The sequence below is a fragment of the Leptinotarsa decemlineata genome, unplaced genomic scaffold (assembly GCF_025532065.1).
Source record: "Leptinotarsa decemlineata unplaced genomic scaffold, Ldec_3_MD MMD2_tig00026358_RagTag_RagTag, whole genome shotgun sequence".
Lineage (NCBI taxonomy): Eukaryota > Metazoa > Arthropoda > Insecta > Coleoptera > Chrysomelidae > Leptinotarsa > Leptinotarsa decemlineata.
The window spans coordinates 6,854,370-6,878,973 of record NW_027412703.1 but is presented as its reverse complement, the minus strand read 5'-3'; the positions used below and the strand labels follow the sequence as shown (position 1 = coordinate 6,878,973).

Here is a 24,604-nt window from a genome sequence, read left to right as displayed (position 1 = left end):
TTTAAGTTGTCTATACCTCTCAGTGATCACTCTTTTTCAGAAATTCGGTTTGTAACTGGTTTACCGAAATTTAGTTTACGCAGAGATCATATAGATATTATATTCCTTCATAAATTGCTTAATTTTAGAATTGATTGTTCAACTATTCTTGCCCAAGTAAATCTTCATGTTCCCTCTAGAAAAACACGAAATAATCTAACCTTTGCAATAGATTACCATAGGTGTAATTATGGAATGCATTCTCCTTTATCAAGAATAGTAACAAACGAGAATAATACAAAATTCGATCTCTTTCATATTTTCGAGGATATTCTTAGAAATAAGTTAAGATATAATTATTCTTAAATTGCAAAAATCTGTCATTTACTTTTATTCTCGCTTCATTTCAATTCTCTACTATAACTGTTTAAATTGTTATTAATTATAATTAAATTAGATAAAATTAGTGTTAACAATATGATATTTGTATAACTTATATTAAATGGGAGTTACCCGTGAATAAATAAATAAATAAATACCTTAGAATGTAACTGTTTATTATTTCATTTATTTAGTTTTTATTCTCGTTCAAGCAAAGATCTCGTTCAGGAGATGAAGTTCCTATATTTCATTTTATAAATTTCATTTTTCAATTTTATTTATTTATCAACTGAAGTTGAATTTTTGAGGAGGATGTGGTGAGAGAGTAAGTCTAATTTATATCTGTTTAAAATGTGTTTTTCCATTAACCAGCTGTCACTTCCCTACGAACGACAACTCCCGAAAGTCGAAACTTGTGTAAGCTAAAGACTAATGAGTTCTTACCTTTTAACGTGCGATTCCTAATACAGATTGGACGATGAGAAGTGACGATCGATCATCCGGCCTCGCGGCTTGAACCACCGGTTCATCCTACCAGGTTACCGACCCACCACACAAAGTTGAAAATTAATTTATATACAGGGTGGGGGTTGATTTTCTACCGACAAAATATTTCGACTTATAGATCTTTTGATATTTTCAACAATTTTTAAAATGACGGAGTCACTGTAACAGTTGTTTTCAATCGCGTAAATTTCAGGTGGTTAAGTAAATTCATAGCTGGCCACGAATTTGATGATCATTTTTGGAGCCGCTTATTGTAAGGTGTCGCGCATTGTTGAAACAAATCCATGACTAGAACTCACACTAGACTTCACACTGATTCAGATACTCCTCAATATAGTGTCACTATTTTTTGGGTTCGAAGGCCGTGGATTTTTGAAATTTCTTCAATGACTGAACATTACGGTTTCGCAACGCGATGGATTAGGTAATTTGTCGTTAACAGTCATTAACTCTTTTCTACTCGATGTCATGAACTTCTTAGAACATCTTGATCAATTATGAAAATATTGTTACTTACAAATGTGAAATCATGTAAATCTTCGAAACCTAACATTTTCATTTTTATCAGTATTTACCCAGTTATAATCGCCGAAGTGATAAAAGAGATAAGATATAACATGTTGTTAGTTGGTGCCAAAAAGGTGTGGTGTGAATGAACAATGAATACGATAGAAAAATTTGAAAAATGTATATTTGTGAGTAAAAAATACAGATATGTTAATTTTCACATGCTGAAACAAAAAAAAGCCAAGACAAATTTGAATAAGAAAATAAAGTAGTGATATAAAAATAAATAAATATAATCGTTAGGAAATGAGGCGATAACAGAGATGAAATATGAAATGGTAGGGGGAAGAAAACATCAAAATGAAATATTTGGATTTGTTGAACTCAGAAAGATAGAGAAATGAACAAACTGAAATATTTTGTCTATAACAACACTGGTTTTCCTCTAATTAGAAATTCAACAGAATAGTTTATTTGTGATATACTGTTTAATCTTTCTCTTGAAGATGATCACTTGGTGATCAAAACACTCAGTAGAGTTTATGTTCACTAGTATGTTCATATCAAATTATATGCACAATTTCTTATATTACCTTTATTTCGGTTATCATAATTTTGTATTTAAAAATCGGCAAAATTGAAATGATCTTCAAATAAAACAAAAGTTAACTGGAGGATTCGAAAAAGTTGCGTGTTACAATTATGTTTTGCCGTAGACAAAGTATACGGGGTGTTCCAAATTAAGTCGGCACCATTGCCAGCTCCGTTATTATTGATGCTACGAATTGGGTTGAATGGGCAAACTAGTAGCATTTTTAATCGCCTTCTCGATTCCGAAAACAAAAAAATTGACAGTCGCATTTTGAAAATATTTCATAAAATATTATTTTTTAAAATGGAACACCCTATATTTTATCATGCATTTCGATTAATAATAACATTCTCAACAACAAAGCTCATATCACCTTTCTTCCTAAAGTTAAAAATGAGCGACTTATGTGGAAATATTTATTTTTTTCACTAGTACAAACATTTTCTTTGTTTTGACAAATAAAACCTCATGATTGTTCAAACACCCACAAAGAAAAAATTGCGCTGGGATTTGAACTCGTAAAACCCGTGATCATTATGTCGTACCACTTGACACCACTGAGCTATTTGGTATTAATTTACAAAAGGATGATTTCCATCTTAAAGCCGTTCCACTAGCCGTATTTATTTTGTGCAAGGACGTAGCCAGGGGGGATCAAGGGGGATTGATCCCCTCCGAAAGTTCTACAAGCAGCGGCCATCCAAAAATTTTATCAAATACAATGTTTGGCTTGTTTGAACATCACAGGAGCATGAGAATAACACCAACCGCGGCAATGAAGTTGATTACTGGTCTGTCTCCTCTGGACCTGTGGAGGTTGCGTTAATGGACATGTTACGATTGCACACGGCTGGTGTAAACCTTGAAGTAGGAATGGGTCGATTGAGGCGAGAAGCGCTTACAGCGCAACCTCTGCTGCAGGCAACCAGTGATGCAATTGTACCTAGGTTTGTGTTTAATAAACACTACAAAATACAAATCAGTTGCTACAAATGCAATACGCATATACACAGATGGCTCGAAAACCAAAGAAAGCTCAGGATATGGAGTGTACTCCAGATCACTAAGCCTAAGGATTAAGTGGGGAATGGGAAAAATACCAGCGTGGTTCAAACAGAACTGGCTGGTATCTCAATTGCCACAAAAGAAATAACCAGGAAAAGAATTTCTGGCAAAAAATAACAATCTGCACTGATAGCAGACACTTAGAACAGACATGTTACCTTAGGCCTAGTACTAGAGTGCCACCAAGATTTAGCCACAGCCTCGGTAGATAATAACATTATCCTGGGGTGGATTAAAGGCCTCTCCTAGGAGTAAAGGTAATCGCCGACTCTTTAGCCAAGGAAGCGGCCGGACTGAGAATTTTAGGACCCAGTGGCACCTACGGCCTGATGACTTCGACAATTGCAGAACTAGCCAAATTTTACACCCATGCTCAATCCCTAAAGAGATGGGATGAAATCAAAGGATGCAATCTTACCATCTAGCGATGACCAGGGAAAATTTACACTTAACAGAAGAGGTTCTGACTGGCCACTGTCAACTAAGAAAACACCTCCATAATATGGGGCTAGTGGACACACCTCTATGCAGGATGTGTGAACAGGAAGATGAAACTGTCAGGCATGTACTATGCGAGTATCGTCGAGGAGTTATGGTCAATGAGAGAGTGTGTGTTCGGCGAGTCTTGACCTACACCTGCTGATATAAAGGAGATGTCTCCTAGTGACCTGTCCAGTGTATGGCACGAAGGCCTTCTGCATAAAATAATCGCGTTCGACCTGCCTCTAGGCCTGATCCGGTGGATTGGGTCTTTCCTGAATGACAGAACATTTCAGGTTAGAGTAGAGGACAACAGAGACATCCTCGCTGGAGTGCCGCAGGGGCCCATGCTCTCCCCTACGCTGTACTCATTTTACACAGGTCTGAGCGTGTGAAGATATCTCTGTACGCCGATGACACGGCTCTCCTGTCATCTTCCATGGGTCGAGAGTTCGGTGTCGTCTACATGCAACGTGCATTGGACGACCTCGAGCGCCGATACCTCGAATGGAAGATCCGAGTGAACCCGGACAAGACTCAGGCGATAACCATGAGAATAATGAAATCTTCTCCGGCCAGAAAAGTGAGAATCTCTGGAAGGGAGATCGACTGGCAAGCGCGGATAAAGTTACTCGGCCTTCTAATAGACTGTAGGCTCACCTGGAACCCGCACATCACAACCATGAAGGAAAAGATGGAGGGTCGGATCAAAAGTCTGTACCCTCTGATCAACAGACGTTCTAAATTAAACCTAAAGAACAAGATTACGATCTATAAAACGATGTTCAAGCCTGTCATCATGTATGCTTCAGGCGTCTGGGGACAAACGGCTCCGTCTAACATCTCCATTCTGGAGAGATTGCAAAATAAATTAATACGGATGATAGTGAATGCTATATGGTTCGTACGGAATGAAGCCATCCGCAAAGATTTGCAGCTGCCTTTCATTAAGCAGTCCATTCAGTCGAAGAATCGGCAAGTCTTTAATTGCGCATAAACCCACGATAATCCGTTAGTTAGGGGAACTATGGATTATGCTGTAGACGACCCCTCCCGATATAGAAGGCCCAGACACTCTATCGAGTGAGGCTCTCATGTCCCCCGTTAAAAAATGAACAATATCTTCATCCAAACATCCCAGCCAGAAGGGGTTCAAACGAAGGGCAGTACTGATGTCTGTGAACATTCATGCCGCCATCCCATAAATCAGTCTTGACCCGTTTGTCTCTCTGACGAATATCAGTCGAAAGGGTAAAGGAGCCAGGCTCCAACCTGTTTTAAGCCATGATGACACGAACAAGGGACCTGCCCACCTTCCTGGAAAGGACAGGATCGACGATGACCTAGGAGGACAACTCCTTAGACTATTTTTTGATATTAGTAAAATCTGTTTGCAAAATATTTTCCTTCAAATCTTGAAGTGAAGGACGTTTATCTTTATTGATGCAGCTGAATCTTGGAAGATGTGCAAATTAAAGTTGTTTGTGCAGGAATTTTCTTTCTTCGTTATCATCAGCTGTGTAATAGTGTACTATACAGTGTTCACATAATTATAATCCTTTACTAATGAATTAATGAAAGAAAATTAACAAAAAATTTACAAGAAACATCTAGGTCCAGATGCACCTGCACAATTACAGTAATCACCTTCTAGAGTTATATATCAAATCAATACAATTCATTCAACTCACATCTTTTTTAAGAATGTGTTAAAAGTTGAAAAATGCAGGAATTAAATAGAATCCTATTAATTAAAACCTCTATTTATCAAATTTCATAATATTAAAAGTGAATTTGTTTCAGTTCCTAATATATATAATGCACTGGGTTCACTCCGAAGGAATATATCAGAACTCCTCACACATTTGTGATACATGTAAATGTAGTGACGGTAACTCATTTATAATGGACTGTTCTGATCAAAATTTTCAACATGTGCTGGCAAATTGGCCTATGAATAATAAGAGTTTGATAGCTAAGTTCAGCAATAATAATTTAACCACTCTACAACTTCTTCCTACCAGCAATCAGAGAGCAAAACTGGTTTTTGATCACTGTAAGATAAAATATATAGAAGGCGGGGTTTTCTCCAACATGAAAAATGTCGAATTCATAGATCTTAGCTACAATTTTTTAACAAGTAAGTATTACTCAATTGGAATCTGAATTACGTGATATCAAAATATATAATTTCTACTTGCATTGCAGAATAACATTTTATAGAATTTGAGACCCATTAGATTTCAAACAATTAAATTCTGTCTTAGTTTTGTAGCCGTAGTTAAGTACCAGAAGTGTGGAATTTTAACCTCTGACGTTATAGTTACCTCTTTCTACACTTTCTAAATGAAATATAACAATTGTTTGCAATTTATAGGATACATTCATATGTACAGAAAGGAAGAACATATTAAGGAGTATTTCAGTTATAGAATCAATATTTTTTATTTACATTCACTCATTCAAAAATTTGAATGAATAGTAATTTCATTAAAATATGTATTATTTGATAACGAATACTTGTGATGCACTGTTTGGATCATTTGGTGTAGTACTGAATATTCCTGAAGTTTTATCCCAACACCAAACCATTATTTTAACACCTCGACACGTATGATCATCTTCACAAGGAAGATTAAACTGGATTGAACAGTTATATCAACACCTCGACACGTGTTTCGAGCACCAAGCGATCATCTTCAAGAGGAAGATTAAACTGGATTAAACAGTTATTTCAACACCTCGATACGTGTTTCGATCACCAAGTGATCAACTTCAAGAAGAAGATTAAACTGGATTGAATAGTTTAATCTCCCTCTTGAAGATGATCACTTGGTGATCGAAACACGTATCGAGGTGTTAAAATAACGGTTTGGTGTTGGGATAAAACTCCAGTGATATTAATAACTAATGAATATGGGGAAATGAAAAAGTATTTCATTTTAAAATTTAGGCCTTAAAATATTCAATTTTAGTTTTGAGTAATGTGATATATTCCCAAAGTAATTCACTTTCATGAAGAACATTGAAGGATCATGTTTTTTTTTTAGCCGAAGAAATTGACGGAAATAACTTCAAAGGACCTTACAACAATTCCAAATTTCATCCATTACCATCACTAAAATACCTGAATTTAGCTTATAATCAAATACACAGTTTACCTAGGAAGTTTTTTGAGAACATGCCTAATTTGGAAGAACTCGATTTGGAGGGAAACGACTTTACAGTGTTAGATCCTCAAACACAGCTATCGATAGGAACCCTGACTAGATTAACGGCAAGTACTTTATTAAACGAAAAAAGTTATTTTTTTCTCTGAAAAACATAATTCCAACCAATTTGTAATTGAGTATTGTTATGTTTCAAACTGTTAATGATAATGTTTACTACTGTAGATATTTTTCCTGGACAAATCAACAGTCTAATTCAGAGTGAACATCTGACTACTGGGTAAAAAATATTTAGAATCATTTTGAAATCTCTTTTTTTTCTCAAATATTTGCCTCATTTTCATTTATCCACGAATTGTTTCCAAAAATAAATATCTTTTAACGACATCTAGCAATTAGATTTTCGTGTTCAACTTAAGTTCTATTGGGAAGATGTATATATTGGAAATTATAGAAGATGGGTATTTGATGTTACAAATCGTGATCGAAAATAAAAACAAGTGTACCAAATACGGGGACGGTTTTTCCCATTCTTTCAATCAAAGCTATTCTCTTCTTACTCCCTCAAACATCTTTTTATTCATACATCGATCACACGATTATTCTGCAAAACATTTAAAATTAAAGGATTGGACGTTTATTTTACCGGTAGATGATCTAAAATAGTACTAATCCTTCAAATTTTACGTTTTAGGTATTGAATCTGGCTAATAACGAATTGACAGAAGTGGAGGGAGAGGTCCTGAGAAATTTGAGTAATTTAAAAAAAATAGATTTGTCCTCTAACCAACTAGATTTTGTTCCCGAAAGTTTGGAATATTTGGGTAAAACTCTCCAGGTTCTTAATCTGAGTGAGAACTACATTTTTCAATTAAACGACAAAAGTTTTATGGGTAAGCCATTTTCAACGAGTTTCTTTTTTAATTCTAAACAGTTGGAGGTTTCTACCATCAAAATTAACTCACTACTAACTAATAATGGTAATTTTTTGATAGATATTAAAAAGTTGAATGGATTCTGCTACATTATATGGCTGAGGGAACTGTAAACAAGTGAAGCTCCCGAGTAGTCGGAGAGCCAGTGACGCATGTTTCATGAAGTGTTTGATGCACCCTGAAATTTTGTAAGGCTTATTATCTATGGAATTAGAAGTACGAATACCTGTGTTTGTCTGACCCTGCCGGGGACACCAGGTACTGCGCATAACAGAAAGGTGTAAAAAAATATAAGACAAAATAAGTGTTTGATTTACAGGCCAACAAACTTTAATCGAAAGATTAGTTGATTTTTAATTATAATTTAAGATGGCAGACACTTTGGAGAGGTTTGAAGGTGATTGACAATGTTTCATGATGAATTTCACTAGTTCGGACTTCCATTGTCTACTATATGAAATGATTTGAAATCCCTAAAACAACTAAAAAAGAAGAATTAAAAATGAGATAGCTGAAAATAATAATTATATTAACCAAAATAAACCTGAAATGAAATAATAGTGAAATAAAATACAAGTAAAAATAGAACAATTGAATAAATAAAAATAAGGAAATGAAAAAAGAAAGAAAATAAAAATAAAAGGTGAAGAGATTCCAAGTCACGTTAGTTCACGACGTTTCGATTGTTAGTATCTACAATCGTCTTCGGGTGATGACTGGACTGATTCCTCCGAGAGATGACTATTTATAGGTCATTCGAGTACTTTCACTTATCCCCGCTTTCCATTTTCCGCTTCACTGGTTCCGTGGGAGATGACCGTTTTGGCGGGAGTTGGCCATTTTTCGCTTGATGATGGGTTTCCATATGTTGCGTATTTCTACGCTGGCTTGGCTGAATACGTTGTTGGACAACATGTATGCGGCTTCCTTGAATTTTCTCCTAAACCAATATTCCTCTCTGTGCAAGATCTCAGCTTGGGACCACTCGATGTTGTGTTGATGGGTCCAAACATGGTCTGCTATTCCTGATTTGCTGGTTTCCCCTCGCTGTGTGTGTTTCTTGTGCTCGGCAATGCGAACATTCAATGGCCTCTTAGTTTCACCAATATGCCTACCGGATACCCTGTGAGTGCGGATTTTCCGCACTCACAGGGTATCCGGTAAATGCAATTCTTGGAAACGCAGTCCGCGTTTGGTGGCCTGGTTTTCGTGAGGCTGCTACGGATAGTGTTACCGGATCTGAAGCAGGTTTTGATGTTGTACTTGGAACCAATTCTTCTTATCCTCTCCGATAATTGGGGAAGTGCAAGCACTGGTTGTGACGGCTTCTCTTCCTTGCGAGGCTCCTGCTGTCTTCTAGCCAAAGTCTTTTCTACCATCGCTTTGGAGTAGCCAATCCGTTGAAGATCATTTTTGATGATGTCTTGTTCCTTCTCGAGACTTTCCTTCGTATTACAGAGCCCAAAAGCACGGTCTAATAGAGTCTTGATGATTCCTCTTTTAGTCAATTGATGGTGGTTGGATTCGTGGTTCAGATACTGTCCCGTATGAGTGGGTTTTCGTTATACAGATGTTTCCCACTTAGTGTCGGTCCTCTTCACCAAAACGTCTAAGAATGGCAATTCGTTGTGGATTTCCTTCTCCATTGTGAAATTGATGGAAGGTCTCACGCTGTTGATGTGTTTCAGGAAGGCGTCTAGTTCAGTATTCCCATGGTTCCATATTATGAAGGTGTCGTCAACATATCTCAACCAGACTCGCGGTTTCTTGTGGGCTTCTTCAATGGCTAGAGTTTCAAACCACTCCATATATATGTTGGCTATCACTGGTGAAAGTGGCGAACCCATTGGCAGTCCCTCATCTTGTGTAAAGAATTCGTCCTTCAGTTGGAAATAACAGTTACGTACACAGTATCCTAGTAATTCCATGATTACTTCTATAGGTAGATTCGTTCTCTCTTTTAGGTTCCCGTCTTCGGATAGCTTTCTCTGTATGATTTGGAGTGCTTCTTCGACCGGAACGTTGGTGTAAAGGCTTTCCACGTCGAAACTAATTAGTTGATCTTCCTGTGTGACTTCAATTGACCCTAGTAGTTCGACAAAATGCCTTGAATTCTTCACGAAAGACGATGTTTTTTCTTGTAATGGTTGTATTAAGGAAAGTAAAAATCTAGACATGTTTTGAGTAGCCGAATCTCTGGAGCTGATGATCGGTTTAAGCGGAACGTCCTTCTTGTGGATTTTGGGTAGTCCATACAAGTGAGGGGGCTTACTGTGGTGCGGTGTTAGCGATGATCTTTCCTTGTCCGAAAAATAGACTTGGTGTTTTTTTAAAATCTGGTACAACTTCCTTTCGATTGATGCAGTAGGGTCCCGTACGATCTTTGTGTATCGTCCCTTCTGAAGAACCTCTTCGATCTTCTGTTCGTAGAGAACGGGATCTATTACCACAGTAGCGTTTCCTTTATCTGCAGGTAGGATCTTGATGGTGTTGTCTCTACGTAGGCCGTTCAGAGCTCTACGTTCTTCATTGCTGATGTTAGATGTTGGAACTGGTTCTCGATCCAGCTGTTCTCTAATTTTCCATCTGAACTCTTCTGTCTCGGTCTGGTCAATAAGAGAACTGGTGGATTCCACTGCAGTAATTATCTCCAAAGTGGGCTCAGATGTTGGCGTAATGGCGAAATTTAGGCCTTTTCTCAACAAGGATTCCTCTATTCTCGTGAGCGGGCGGGAACTCATGTTGATGACGTTGGCGGCTTCATAGTTGTCCTGTTTTCGGTCTGTATTTGGGCATTGTTTCCTCACTTACTTCCCCCACTTTCTGTTGTGGGTATTCTCCATGTCTTGGCGGATCTTCAAGCACGTGCTTTTAATCTTGGCAAAGATTGGTTCATGATCATCTTCCAATGTCTCTCTTCTTATCTCTTCAAATCGTTCCGTGGCATCCTGCAACAAAGTTGACCTCTTCCAACGGTGATAATTGATTTGAGACCTTATCAGTGCTCGACTGGCGCGTTCCAATATGCGTTTAGATCTCTCTCCTGGGATTGGCGATTTCAGCAGCTTTCAGCTATCTCATTTTTAATTCTTCTTTTTTAGTTAGAGTGTAGAAGGGGAGCGTAGCTACTATGGTGATTGGTGCTCTCACTCACGCCGCCAACTACGCGCAACCTATCTCTTTCTATTTGAAATAAAATTTAGTTTCATGTTTGCCGGGAATTAAACCCCAACAAAACTGTCTGGCTTTTTGTAATTAACTTTCTAAATATTTGATTGAGTAGCTTTTAAAATTTCATAATGAATCAAACATTTCATTTTGTTAAAAAAAAAACTATGAGGAAAATTAATTATATGTAAACCCTCTCCAAAGTGTCTGCCATCTTAAATTATAATTAAAATTCAACTAACCTTTCGATTAAAGTTTGTTGGCCTGTAAATCAAACACTTATTTTGGATTATATTTTTTTACACCTTTCTATTATGCGCAGTACCTGGTGTCCCGGGCAGGGTCAAGCAAACACAGGTATTTGTATTCTTATTCCCTAGATACTAGCCTTAAAAAATGTTAGGGTGCATTAAAACACTTCATGAAACATGCGTCACTGGCTCTTGGACTAGAGGTGGTTACTCAGACCTCGAAGTTCATGACCATAGTTGTTGATGCTCAAGTCATGAAAAATATTAATAAATTGTTTTGAACACAAGCGAAATTAATGAAAATTTGCCATCCCTTTTCTCATTTCTTAAGGTCATTCAAACTTGACAGTTAACAGCAGAAAAATTTTCAAAACAACATCAAAGGCTATCAATTCTCTACCTGTCGAGAGGTATCCTGTGTGTGTGTTTTTTTTTAGCGAAAAAGACAGGAAATGACAGCTGAAGTTCATTATTATCTATACTAGTTATTTGCCGGCAATCAACTAAACATATTCTTATGCCCTAATATGAAGGAGTACTGGACCTGACAATTCTGTTAAAATAGTGTTTGATGGAACAAAACCTTTTCTATTATGATTGATGAACTACTATTTTGGTGGAAATTATGTTAATAAGCACGAGTTGGGTTTACTTGAAACATTTCTGAAGAAAATAATTTTTTGTGACTTGCATATCAGGAATAGAATGAAAACCCAATGAATACTAACAGATTATAAGCAACTTAATGTATTTGACCAATAATAGTTCGCTTAGTTTTGTATCTTTGCCAGTCACTGATCTTTATTCATGTATTCATATAATTATGTTAATGCTATGCTTCTCTAATACCCATGCAGATACTTTTTTAGGTTAAGTGGAAGAACAATTTAGCAGTTATTTGCATAGCTACGAAAATTGAACTTCGCCTTTTACTGTAACTTCATATATGTAGTTAGTACTTGATATTGTTATTTTTTTGTATGGTTGTAGTAATAACGACGATTATTATTATTATTATATTATTTGTTACAGGTCTGAATATAAGAGAACTCCATTTGAATAATTTACCAAGATTGGAGTCCATTGGACCTAACACTTTTGCCACCCTACATAATTTGAAAAAACTTCACCTCTTCAACAATTTAAACCTAAAGGATATTGATGTAGAAGCATTTGGAAAAAATCAAACACTAGATGAGGTATATATAATATTTTCAATAGAAATAATCCAGCTACTTATTAGAGTATTTCCGATAAAAATACTATATTGAGCTTTCAACAACTTTTATGTCATTATCAATGGTGAAATAGCCATATGTAGCTATATATACGAAGACGTCATCTACGGGATCGATTGAGATCTCTCAATCTTCGAATATCTATATACAGTGCATTTCTTTAATGTCCCCCCACTTTTATTTTTTGAACGGATCAACTCAAAAAATTGAAATTTGGGATAATGAAATAAGTGCATGAATACTTTATTTTAAAGTGAAATTGACAGACAAAAGTTTCAAGATGGCGACTGGGCGCCATCTGAAAAAAAATTAATTAGAAGGGAGGTCTTGTGACACATCATTTTGAAGCTCCTGATGAATACTCCACAACCCTAGAATATGAAGTCAATATCTTCAACCACTACAAAATGGCGGAACATTTAATAATTTCCTGAAGACAACAAACACATTAATATCGATATTTCTAGAAATATTCCTTTTTATCTACCATATGACAATTCCAACAACCCGATAACGTCAAAAAATGACAGTACGACAATGAACATCATTGTTCAGTTAGAATATTCTTATCTAGTTTTCGGTTTTAATAGGTAGTAGAAAGTTACCACGTCAACAATCTCTAAAATGGTCAATTCTCGTCCACTGGAAGAAAAAATTGAAGCGATTTTAATTGACTGTGCGACGCGTAACTTTCACGAGACCGAAAGGATTTTCAATGAAAGTTGTCCGAATCGTCCTATCTCTAGAAAATATTTTAAGAAACTTGTATCCAAATTCACAACTACCGGTAGTGTACATAACAAAAAGCCCCCAGGTCATCCGTCCATTCCGGAAGAACAGCAGGTGCAAATAATTCGTGCAAATCCTGAACAGTCTACTTATTCCGTCGCGAATGTTTGTGAGGTGTCTCATTCTACTGTATGGAGACTTTTCAAGAGGAATAGGTATCATCCATACAAAATTAAAATGGTACACCAATTAACTAAAGATGACCCTGATTGACGAACAGAATTCTGCAAAATCGTGACGGAAATCATTGCAAGGCATCCTACCTATCTCCACAATATTTGTTTTGTGACGAATGTACATTTTTTTTAAACGGCAATATTTACAGACAAAATTGCCGTTATTGTAGTGACGACACCAACCCTCACGTTTTCCGGGAAACACATACCCAATATCCAGAAAAAATTACCGTTGGGGCAGGAATATTGGGAAATCCTATTGTAGGACCTTTATTTATTAATTAAAATGTAACAGGGGAACTGTATTTGAATATGCTGGAAACTACTGTTGACCCTCTCATCACTGAAATCGTCGAAACGAATCCTAATGAATTCGATATGGATATGATATTCCAACAAGATGGAGCACCACCACGTTACTCCTGACAAGTAAGACACTATTTAAATACTACTTTTCGCGGTCGTTGGATTGGCCGTCGAGGACCTACGGAATGTCCAGTCCGCTTGCCAGATTTGCCACCTTTGGACTTTTTTATGGGGCTATTTGAAGCAAATGGTGTACAAAACTGAACCTGCTTCAATATATTTGTAGAGATATTGACGTTACTGTGTTCGAAAAAGTTCGGCGTGAAATATCGGATAGGCTGTTCCTATGTCAAGAAGTCCAAGGCAACCATTTCGAGCATCTTCTGAACTGACCTCAAGCTCATTAACTCATATTATGTAGTTAAATGTCAATGTATTCAGGCAATTATTAAAAGTTCCGCCGTTTTGTAGTAGTTGAAGATATTGACATTATATTCTAGGGTTGGGAAGCATTTGTCAGGAGCTTCAAAAAGATGTGTCACAAGACCCCCCTTTCCATTTAATTTTTATTCCCAGATGGCCCAGTCGCCATCTTGAAAGTTTCATCTGTCAATTTCACTTCAAAATAAAGTATTCATGCATTAATTTCATTATCCCAAATTTCAATTTTATTAGTTCAAAAAATTAAAGGGGTGGGGAGATGCACTGTATACTAATATAAATGTGAAAGAGTATGAGGATGTATGTATGTGGCTCTATCACGCCTAAACCACTGAACGAATTTAGATGAAACTTTACATAAATACAGCTTATACATCAGAAAACATATAGGCTCCAATTTACAAAGGTTAAGTAAGTCGGGGTGGTCTAAGCAATGAGGGCGCCATCGCCGAGAACGCGACCCGAACGCGGGCAATTGGAATTTTTTTTCAGTTATTGTATTTTTAAAGTAAAAACATAAATTATTACTTGTTGCCCGCTCTTATGTTAACGTACAGCCGATTAAAAAAATACCCTAATTCATGAATGAATTGTGTGTATTTTCTATAATATTATCCAATTTGGTACTGAAGAGCCTTGGGGCAAGTGCCTTAAGGCGAAACATCGGTGTATACCAGTGAGGGTGACAGTGTTCCATGTAAGTGCAATTTATTACCATTCATTCAAAGTAGAACTCATGTGAATGATATTTGATTTTTATTCCATAACGAATGTTTGAAATACAAACTGAGTAGAGAAAAGTATCTTCTTTATAATTCAGTGTTCATATAGAAGTATTTGTTTCGAAAGAATTTTTTTCCTTCGTGTAATTCAATGTTTATATGAAAGTAGCTGTTTCAGGAGGACTTTTTTTCAGTTTGTGTCTGAAAGTTACTTTTTTGTGTGATCTAAACATCCATGTATAGAGTTACTTATTTTCAAATTGATTACTTCCTTCCTTTCTTTGGAAGATTTCCTCATCCCTTTTTTTGTATCAAGATGGAGTAGTAGAAAGCCAAAAACTTTCTTTCTCAAAAAAGAAAAAATGTTTTTCGTATAATTCAGCGTTCATATAAAAGTATTTGTTTCGAAAGTACTAATTTAAGGAAGGGCGTTTGGCCGGTTTATTAGGTAATATTAGGTATCATAACTAATAGTTATATGCATAACAATTAAGTATTGAGTTACAATAACAAGCTAATAACTTCAATGATCCGAAGGTAATGGTTTGTCCAAATGTATATAAAAGCAGTTACTTAGTCTTGTTTGTGTTTGTCATCTCCTGGTGACCTAACCTAACATAACTTGATGAGCAAAACACGCATCGAGAGACAATGATCTAGATTGTTGTGTATAAGATAGTATTTGCATTAGATTAATTTTAGGTCAGAGGTTCAAATTCTACCCACCAACATTAATCCATTCCCAATTTGAATAGCATTTTTTGGATCTTGCCTCATACCAATAATGAGATGTGTAAAATTCAATTCCAAATTGAAATGTATGTTATCTAGTAACTGTATTTACAACTTACAAGAATTTACTCAGTTGATCGCTGAAAATCAGCATTTGTTCATGGATAATCACAGTGATTGAATATAATTTCCCATTTTCTTGTCACGGTATATATTCATACATTTATCTATATTTCATTCATTTGACATCTATACATTTCACATTATATATATATATATATATATATATATATATATATATATATATATATAAATATTTTTTTACATTTTATACATCATACTTCATATATTTTATACATTTACGTTTTATATATAATTCATTCATTTTACATTTTATATATTCATATTTAGTCATCCCTTAAAATGTATTTTATCTTGTATGAAGATCATATATGTTTTATTCTTCAATATCCCATATCACAATTATTGTCAACCTCGTTTATATTCCCACGACTACAAATTATTCTATCTATTCTATCTTTAGTTATTTGGGTTAAGGTTTGGACGTGTCTATAAAATGTAAAATTTTCTCGAGACAAATAAAAATGAAATAAAAAGAGATCGAAAGCATCATTGACTGCTTCAAAGAGCAAATACAACGCTGGACTCAGAGACAAAAAATTAATTCCATTGACAGACGAAGCTCGACTTTGCAGCAGACCCCCAACACTGACCCTTGTACATTTTGAATCAAACGTATTTGAATTTTCTGCCAATATTTAAAAGGGGAGTGTTCCACTTATGAGATCTGTGGCAGATCAAACAACATTGCCAGGAACAGTGGATTACAAATGCGACAGTTCTGGTTTCGTCTATCTAATGTTGAATAAATGACAAAATAGTGCAGTATTCAATTTGGTAGACAAAACATTTATCAATATCTATATATATCAAATTTGCAACCAGCAATCTTACTATTTTTAATTTTCCTTTGTTTCTCTTCAGACATTCTTTAAATATATATGTTTGATCTTAATGATATACATCATTTCTCATATTCGTTCATGTTTTAGTTTCTGAAACGAGAATATTTAGGTATTCTTAATGATTGATTGACTGATAAAAAATTTACTCCTAGTTTTGTTTCACTTTTTGATGGAGAAAAAATGTATGAGAAAAAATACTGAAAGCCATTGTTCTTGCCTTCAAATTTTCTTTTTTTTTTTCAGCTCTACCTGAACAACAACTCTTTGAAAACAATTCCTTTTAAATTAATATACTGGTCTCAATTGAAAATCTTAAACATTGATGGGAATCCATTGGAGTGTGATTGCAATTTATACAATATCACAAAAGCAGTCTCTACAAGCGTGATAAAAAACATGAATTATCCAATATGCTACGACGATGAAGATAAAAGCATTGATATATATCTTTTGAATGAGAACAACTGCAAAGTGAAGGTAATTTAAAGGTTTTTTATGAAAAATACTCTTATCATCACTAGTACAAGAATGCAATGCTTCGACACAGTCACTTTCCAGCCATAAAATGACCGATTCGTTGCATAATATTGGCAAACAAAACCTGGGTAACTGATTTTTAATAAACCATTATGATGTGAAAAAATATTAATTTTAAAATTATATCAAATAACTTTCTTATTAGTCAGTGGGCTATGCTTGAAGACAGGCAGTAAACAAATCTAAATAAATGTACTTTAATCGTTCAAGCCCGTCTCGGATATACCTACACAGTAGGTTGAATGGACTGACGCCTATCCACTGGCTAATACCACGAACGGCGTTGGATTATATCCGACATGCGTCAGTGTACGAATCTTCACAGAAAATTTCCTGCATATGCTTACTCAGAGAAATCGGGCAAATTTCGGATATGCAGTTGGTTAGTACTTCGTCCACTAGATGGAGAGACATTTTTGATGTTCGTTCCAACTTAAGACGATACTCTGAAAGAATTTCGATTTTCAATTATGGAATATCATTGACTTTAGGTCAAGGATGGTCACTATCTTGCACTGACGAGTGGCTAAGGAGCCCAAAACCGATCTTCAAGTGTGCCCGTCCCAAAATTCAAGGTCGACTCTTTCAGATATGGTGACGCAACGTGAAAGGAAGTATTTATCACAATGCTGACATTTTATTTACCCTTAGTGGGTGAATTGAATGTTTTCAAAACTTTGAATATTTGTTTATAACAGTGGGGTCTCGTAAACTTGTATAGCTCCTATAGTCAGAGTTAATATGGAATTGTATGAAAGGAATATGACTGCTGATGCAAATAGGATGCAGGATACAGAAATGGCAAAAACTTTAAAAGTATTGCCACCTTAAAATTGCTATATTTTGCGTGTGCCAGATCTAAGTTAGAGTATGGCTCAGTGTTATGGAATCCAGTTTACGACTACCAAAAAACATCAATTGAGAGCGTACAAAGGAAGTTCCTAAAATACTTATGTCTAAAAGCTGATGGACATCTTTGGAAAATAGAAGAGTCATCTTTGGTATAAAATTCCTGCATAAATTACTAAATAACAATATTAACAGTACGGTTCTTTTACCCGAGATCAATTTCTTAGTACCAAGAAGTGAAGGTCGACACAATCTGAAATTCTATTGCGAAGCACCACGCACAAATGTTATGCTGGGATCACCATTGAATGTTATGTGCTGTAGCTTCAATAAAATCTGTGAACATTGCGATATTCATTTTGACTCTCTGAACGCCTTGGTATCATGTATCTACAATCACTTTTAATAATATTATAAATAAAATTTGTGACAGTACTGTTACATTGCATGATTTGTAACTTTTTGTGTTATATACTCAATTTTTCGTTCCTCTTTTGAAATTCTACATCCACGAAAATTTTATGTATACTTTGTTTTAGCATGTACTTTTATACATTTCTATATTCCATTATTTTTTATATTTATTTCATATATAATATGTATATATTTCATATTTCATATATAATAAGTATACTGAGGCACCAGTCAATCTAATAATAACACTGATGATTTTCAAACAAGACTCAACCTCTAACGGAAGCAAGAAACTCTTTGGAAGGTTCGAAATAGATGAACATTTCAACCTAGCAGACCACTATTATAATATTCCTGCAGTCATTGTTCACTGTGGTTCTGGCGTTGAATTTGGTCATTATTACGCCTTGGTCAAAGAAGAAACGGACTGGTTTAAGTTTGACGATAGTCGTGTCACGAAGTGTTCTGGCGATGCATTGAATTTATTGGAGCCTCTGGAGACACCCCACATTTTGTTTTATAAGAGAGAGGACATTGTTAGATCAAGATCTTCAGATGATGTGGTGCTGCAGGTTTCTCCGGGTTTTCCTGCAGCTGAAAAAGCAAATACGCCACTGGAATCAATGAAGTCGCCCCGAAGCGCCAATTAATTTTTATTGTTGTTTTTATTTTATTTTTATCGTTGTTGTATCATTATATATTTCAATTAAAAAAAATAATATAGAAGTATCTGTAATGATAGCATTTCCTGTAACTGGGTACTCCTGTTGGAAATAAATCGCTTTTTTTGTGAAGTGCAGTAAGAATTAGTTACTCACGAGGTTATTAATTTTTTTGGAATTTGGGTTTAATATTCCAAATATGGGCGAGACACTATTATACAATAATTATTTATTTTTTTCAAAACTATAATACAAAATATAACTGGCGTTTTATCCCAACAGCAAACCGTTATTTTCAACACCTCGACACGTGTTTCAATCACCAAGTGATCATCTTCAAAAGTTTTATCTTCCTCTTGAAGACGATCACTTGGTGATTGAAACGCGTGTCGAGATGTTAAAGATAACGGTTTGGTGTTGGGATAAAACTCCAGTAATATTCATTATTACACCAAAGGTTCCAAACAGTGCATCACAAGTGTATAATACACAATATAAGAGAATTTTTCAACGAAAAGCAAAAAGTTATAACAGTCTCAAGGTCTTCTAATGTAAAATAGTTTTACAATTACATAGTTATTTTTGTATTTAACTCCGTATTTTCATTAATATCATTGGCACGAGATGTTTGTGTGCATGGGCGTCTGTGTTAGAAACAAATTTAATTATACATATATTCATTTTAGATTATAATGAGCCCATGTTAATGATTTTTTTAAGTGGTGTTTTCAAAATTTTTGTATTTGTCGACCTGTGGTATATAGAATACTATTTGTCGAATTTAATTATGTACTGACTTTAGATTATAGAAAGCTTCTTGAACAATAAAGTATATTGATTGATTGATGAAGTATATGAATATGTATGGAAGAGATTATTTCAATTTATTCACATATAACTTTTTGAGTATGTGTATATAATAAGTTATAATAAGTATCAATATTTGCAGGGTCATCGTTTCCACATAGCACAGGTCTCTAGGCATTTTGACACAATGAGAACTATCCTCATTATATTGAGTACATTACTAATCATTGGAACAATATTAACAATTGTGATAGGACATCTGAGGTACAAAAAAGGACTGTCGCTAAGAAGTTACCCATTTGTTGCTCAAGTTAGTTATAATCCAATCACAACAGAATATATATGACGTATGTAAGACGAATCTATGAATATTTTGTGATTTTGAAGTATTTTGATTTTTTTTTATTTTCCATTAAATGATGTTATGATTGGGAGTTTGAGAACGTATCTTTCAATAATTTGTTAATAACAAAGGATGTGTGTTTATATTATTTCTATGGTTTATAATATTTCAGTGAAATTTGAAATAAAATACTTTTGTTATAATATATTTTACATTTTCATTACTAAAACTTGAGTAAGTTTTCCAATTATGCATTACAATAGTAAAGTAATAAACTTATTTTTATAGATAGATAGATAGATACATTTATTTCAACAGAGTATTTTATAATCATTCACAGGAGTGGCAGAAAATTTTTGTCTGAGAAATACGTCAAAAGGAAAATTGTAAAGATATCAAATATGTGTACATATAAATCTAAAAATGAAGCATTCAAAATGAATTGCTTCAAGTTTCAAACACGATTACAAACATATTAAAATGTGCGTCATATTGCGCATGATTACTGAAAGTAGAGATAATTTCTATAAATACATAGCGCAATTTTGAATAAAATTTTGTTTCATAAATTTCCACAGGCCAGAAAATATTCATCAGTATTGTAGGGCTCCAGATTACATAAGAATTTTCTTACAGATTTCAGAAATCTGTTAGCAACGACAATATCTTTTATGTTTTTCGGAAGATTATTATAAAATTTCATTCCAGCGTAGATAGTGCTACGTTCATATAGGGATTTTGCATGGATGGGATATGAGAAGTCTTTTTTTTTGTCTTGTCTCGTAAATATGCTTTTTGCGATGTATGTCAAAATGGCCTGGATGATTGATAATAAATTTTATCGATTCATATATATAGATTGCTGACACAGTAAGTAGTTTGTTGATTTTAAAGACTCCTCTGCAGGAATCTCTTGTATTTATATTAAAGATTATTCTGATAATTTTTTTTGACATAGGAAAACTCATTAAACCCATGACATGAGCCCCAGATGATTATCCCTTGTCTCATATCGGAGTAAAAATTCGCATAATATACTGCAACTAGTGCTTCAAGATCAACATTTTTTTTTTAGAACTCTCATGGCGTATGTTACCGAGGATAGTTTATTGCAAAGGTTATCTATATGACTACTCCAACTTAAAGTGTCATCAATGTATATGCCTAGAAACTTCACTGAAGTATTACAAATGATTTTTTGATTGTGCATAATTATGTTTTGTGGTGTTATAAGAATCAGAGTTCGAAGAATAATATGCAAAATATTTATTTTTAGACACATATGGTGTATATATAGTGTGAACAGTAAGTCTGCATCATTTGTATTTTTTTATTGATAGCTTTATGTTAAATTTGACTTTGGCATTTTGTTACATTACATAATTTATATGATATAGGTAAAAGTTTGCCGCGAGATTTACATACACACATAAGTCAAGCCACAAAAAGACTGAGAAAACTTATTCATACCTTCTCCTTCTATAACCTAGGAGATATTCTAGATAGGAAGAATTTGAGAATGTGTTATACATCTTTAGCTGAGTCGGTAATACGGTACTGTATAATAGCTTGGGGTGAAACATTTCGTAGTACAATGACTTGCATACAAACAGTGCAAAACACTTTATTAAAAATAATATTTAAGAAACACAAATTGCATGCAAGTGATTCTCTATATAGTGATACCAAATTACTAAACATCAGATCCTTATATACTTTCCAAAGCCTGATATTGTTTTATTCAAACATTGAAAAATATGGCCAATGTAAATCCAAAGTAAGTAGATTCACTGAAAAATTACAACTACCATTGTTTCGCAAGACTCACACTCAGAGATTTGTTTTCTTTTTTGATCCAAAACTCTACAATATGCTTCCAGCACCTCTGAAAAATATCAACAACAATTATACCTTGCTGAAAATGCAACAATATTTAATAATATCTTTTGAATCCTCTTAGTACAAAATTGACACAAATTTATCTTATAATATGAAAAATTTCAAGGAGTATTCATTCATGAAATACCCGCTTTCACTCCTTTCTTTGGTCCATTGCATTTACCTTCTCTCTCCAATATATTATATCACTTATAATACGAAAACTTTTCGTTTTGTTCTCTATAATCGTAAGGATTCATTCAAATTGAGAGAATAGGCACACTGCAAGGATTTTCTATGCTTAGGTGTAATTCTCGACTTTTTGATGAATTCAAATTCAAAATAGCACATAAAATAGTTATTCATGTAACCTAATTATTCAACGTGCACTCTTTGCTGGTAATAATATACGTCTGGTCTGTTGTCAGAAGTCAGTCGTCAAAATTATTCAGTAAATAAAGTTGTGTAAATTCATATTCCATGAAGAACATTTTTTTTAGAATTACTTACGTTAAGTTACTCTCTGTGTTCTTATTTCTACATAGGTTAATATCGCGACAAGCTTTCATTCATATAAATTGTGTGGTATAATAAATTGATATTTGATTCAATTTAATGTGTATTTTCTTCTTTTCATGACACGTTAATAGAAGCTTGTTCATAAATATGTTTCTTTTACTAGTAATTCTTTTTTCAATTATCAATAGACATATTCCTTAGTCTGCTCATTTCATTTGATGCGTCACTGTTGGATGGTCGGTCCCTACAACATTTGCTAGAGCACCATCAAACTACCGAGTTATATTTTTATTATATTGGTATAGCTGTCATCTTATTTCCGTCACTTTGAATAATTTTCCTTTTGAACACTTTCAATTGTACCTAAATTATGGGGGTGTATAAAAAAAATTATATTGCCATGTACTATGCACTTATTGAATCTCGACTACGTTATGGAATACCTTTTTGGGGAGCATGCAACTCATCCCTTCTCTCTTCTGTATTGATATTACAGAAGAGGACACTAAGATGTCTCTGTAAAGTCAAACCCACAGAATCGTGTAGGAACTTGTTCACTGCCAATCAAATTTTAACAGTCATCGCACTTTTTATCTTAGAGACGGTTTACCTTATTTATAAACATAAATCGAAGTTCAACATTGCTTCTACTCCTTATGCTACATGTAATAGCAATTATACCATTAGACTTCCCATCCCAACTTCGAATTTAATCAAAGATTCCATATACTATAATGGTGGTAAGTTGTTCAATCATTTACCACTAGAAATGAGATCTGCAAATCTAGCAATATTCATTTCAAATAGGCAGTGAAGAACCTACTTGTTGATAGAACCTATTATAGTTTGGAAGAGTATTTTAGCGAATCCTTTTAACAATATATTAGCCATATATTAGCAATTTATTCTTTTTACTATCTATACATTTTTAGAACTTTTTTTTATATTTACATTTATACATTTTTGGAACTTTTTTAGTACGTTTTCTATATTAACTTTGTATTTCTTGGACTTTGTCAATAAGATGCAAATCTTCGGACAATTAAGCATATTTTGGTTTATTTTGATATTGGATGTAGAACGGCGCCACTTAGCTAATCATGCATTGCCATCCAAACTAAACGTATATGCAAAATTTCAGCACAATCTTCCCTTAGACAGTTAGCGAGTTTTTCATACTGATGGAAATCAGTATAGTAGAGCTTTTCAATGAACAGATGAATAAAAATTCAGATTGCTGAATATAAGGAAACCGCATAAGGTAGCTGTTGAATATAATCTACTTTTATTGAATATTATTACTATATAGTCTAGTTTCTTAAGCAGTGGAGTGATACTTTGCCCGATTCCTCTGAATAAGGAAGAAAAACTTTCTTATTAGTCAGTGAGCTATGCTTGAAGACAAGCAGTAAACAAATCTAAAGAAATGAACTCGTCTCGGATATACCTACACAGTTGGTTGAATTGACTGACGCCTATCAGAAAACAACTACTCCACTGGCTAATACCTCGAACGGCGTTGGATTATATCCGACAGGCGTCAGTGCAGGAATCTTCACAGAAAATTTCCTGCATATGCAATTGGCACAACTGAAAGAGTCGTCCTTCAATTTTGGAACGGGCACACTTGCAGACCGGTTTCGGGCTCCTTAGCCACTCGTCAGTGCAAAATAGTGACCATCATCGACCTAAAGTTAATGATATCCCATAATTGAAAATTGAAATTCTTTCAGAGTATTTCATACCTCCTCTAAGTTGGAGCGAACATCCAAAATGTCACTCTATTTAGTGGACGAGGTACTAACCAACTGCATATTTGAAATTTGCCCGATTCCTCTGAATAAGGAAGAGAAACTTTCTTATTAGCCAGTGGGCTATGCTTGAAGACAGGCAGTAAAGAAATCTAAAGAAATGAACTTTAAATATTCAAGCTCGTCTCGGATATACCTACACAGTAGTTTGAATGGACTGACGCCTATCAGGAAACAACTAGTTTCTATGAAAGGTCATTCAATCCATCACGTACATCTTACCTTAAATCAGGCATACCTGCCATATTTTGCTGGAGAAGAGGATGACGTCATGATTCGATCCGATCTAATAGTGCTTTAATTAGGTATTTCATTACCCGATGAAAATGAATTGCGCCTTAATCAGTATTATTATTAAT

General features: G+C 34.5%; 2 protein-coding genes across 7 annotated transcripts in view; one reads left to right on the top strand and one right to left on the bottom strand.

The window, feature by feature from the left end:
• The window catches only part of LOC111511830 (GATA zinc finger-domain containing protein GATAd), a 136,471-nt gene that overhangs the window by 78,161 nt on the left and 33,706 nt on the right, over nucleotides 1-24,604 (bottom strand). The window contains exon 1 of one of the 5 annotated variants that reach the window (XM_074184749.1): nucleotides 1,385-1,441. The exons of 2 other annotated variants lie outside the window; for them this stretch is intronic. In XM_074184749.1, the coding sequence (XP_074040850.1) occupies nucleotides 1,385-1,426 (42 nt within the window). In that variant the 5' untranslated portion in view covers nucleotides 1,427-1,441. 2 more of the 5 variants (XM_074184752.1, XM_074184751.1) reach the window with 2 other exon arrangements.
• On the top strand, nucleotides 1,420-20,242 carry LOC111514265 (transforming growth factor beta activator LRRC33). 2 transcript variants are annotated; one of them, XM_074184753.1, is made up of 7 exons: nucleotides 1,420-1,562; nucleotides 5,315-5,651; nucleotides 6,562-6,788; nucleotides 7,376-7,574; nucleotides 12,068-12,234; nucleotides 16,669-16,902; nucleotides 19,837-20,242. In XM_074184753.1, the coding sequence occupies exons 1-7, from the start codon at nucleotides 1,527-1,529 to the stop codon at nucleotides 20,038-20,040; spliced, it is 1,404 nt and encodes a 467-aa protein (XP_074040854.1). In that variant the 5' UTR covers nucleotides 1,420-1,526; the 3' UTR covers nucleotides 20,041-20,242. The 2 variants fall into 2 exon arrangements, with proteins under 2 accessions (XP_074040854.1, XP_074040855.1); XM_074184754.1 differs by lacking the exon at nucleotides 5,315-5,651 and having other exon boundaries at nucleotides 1,469-1,562.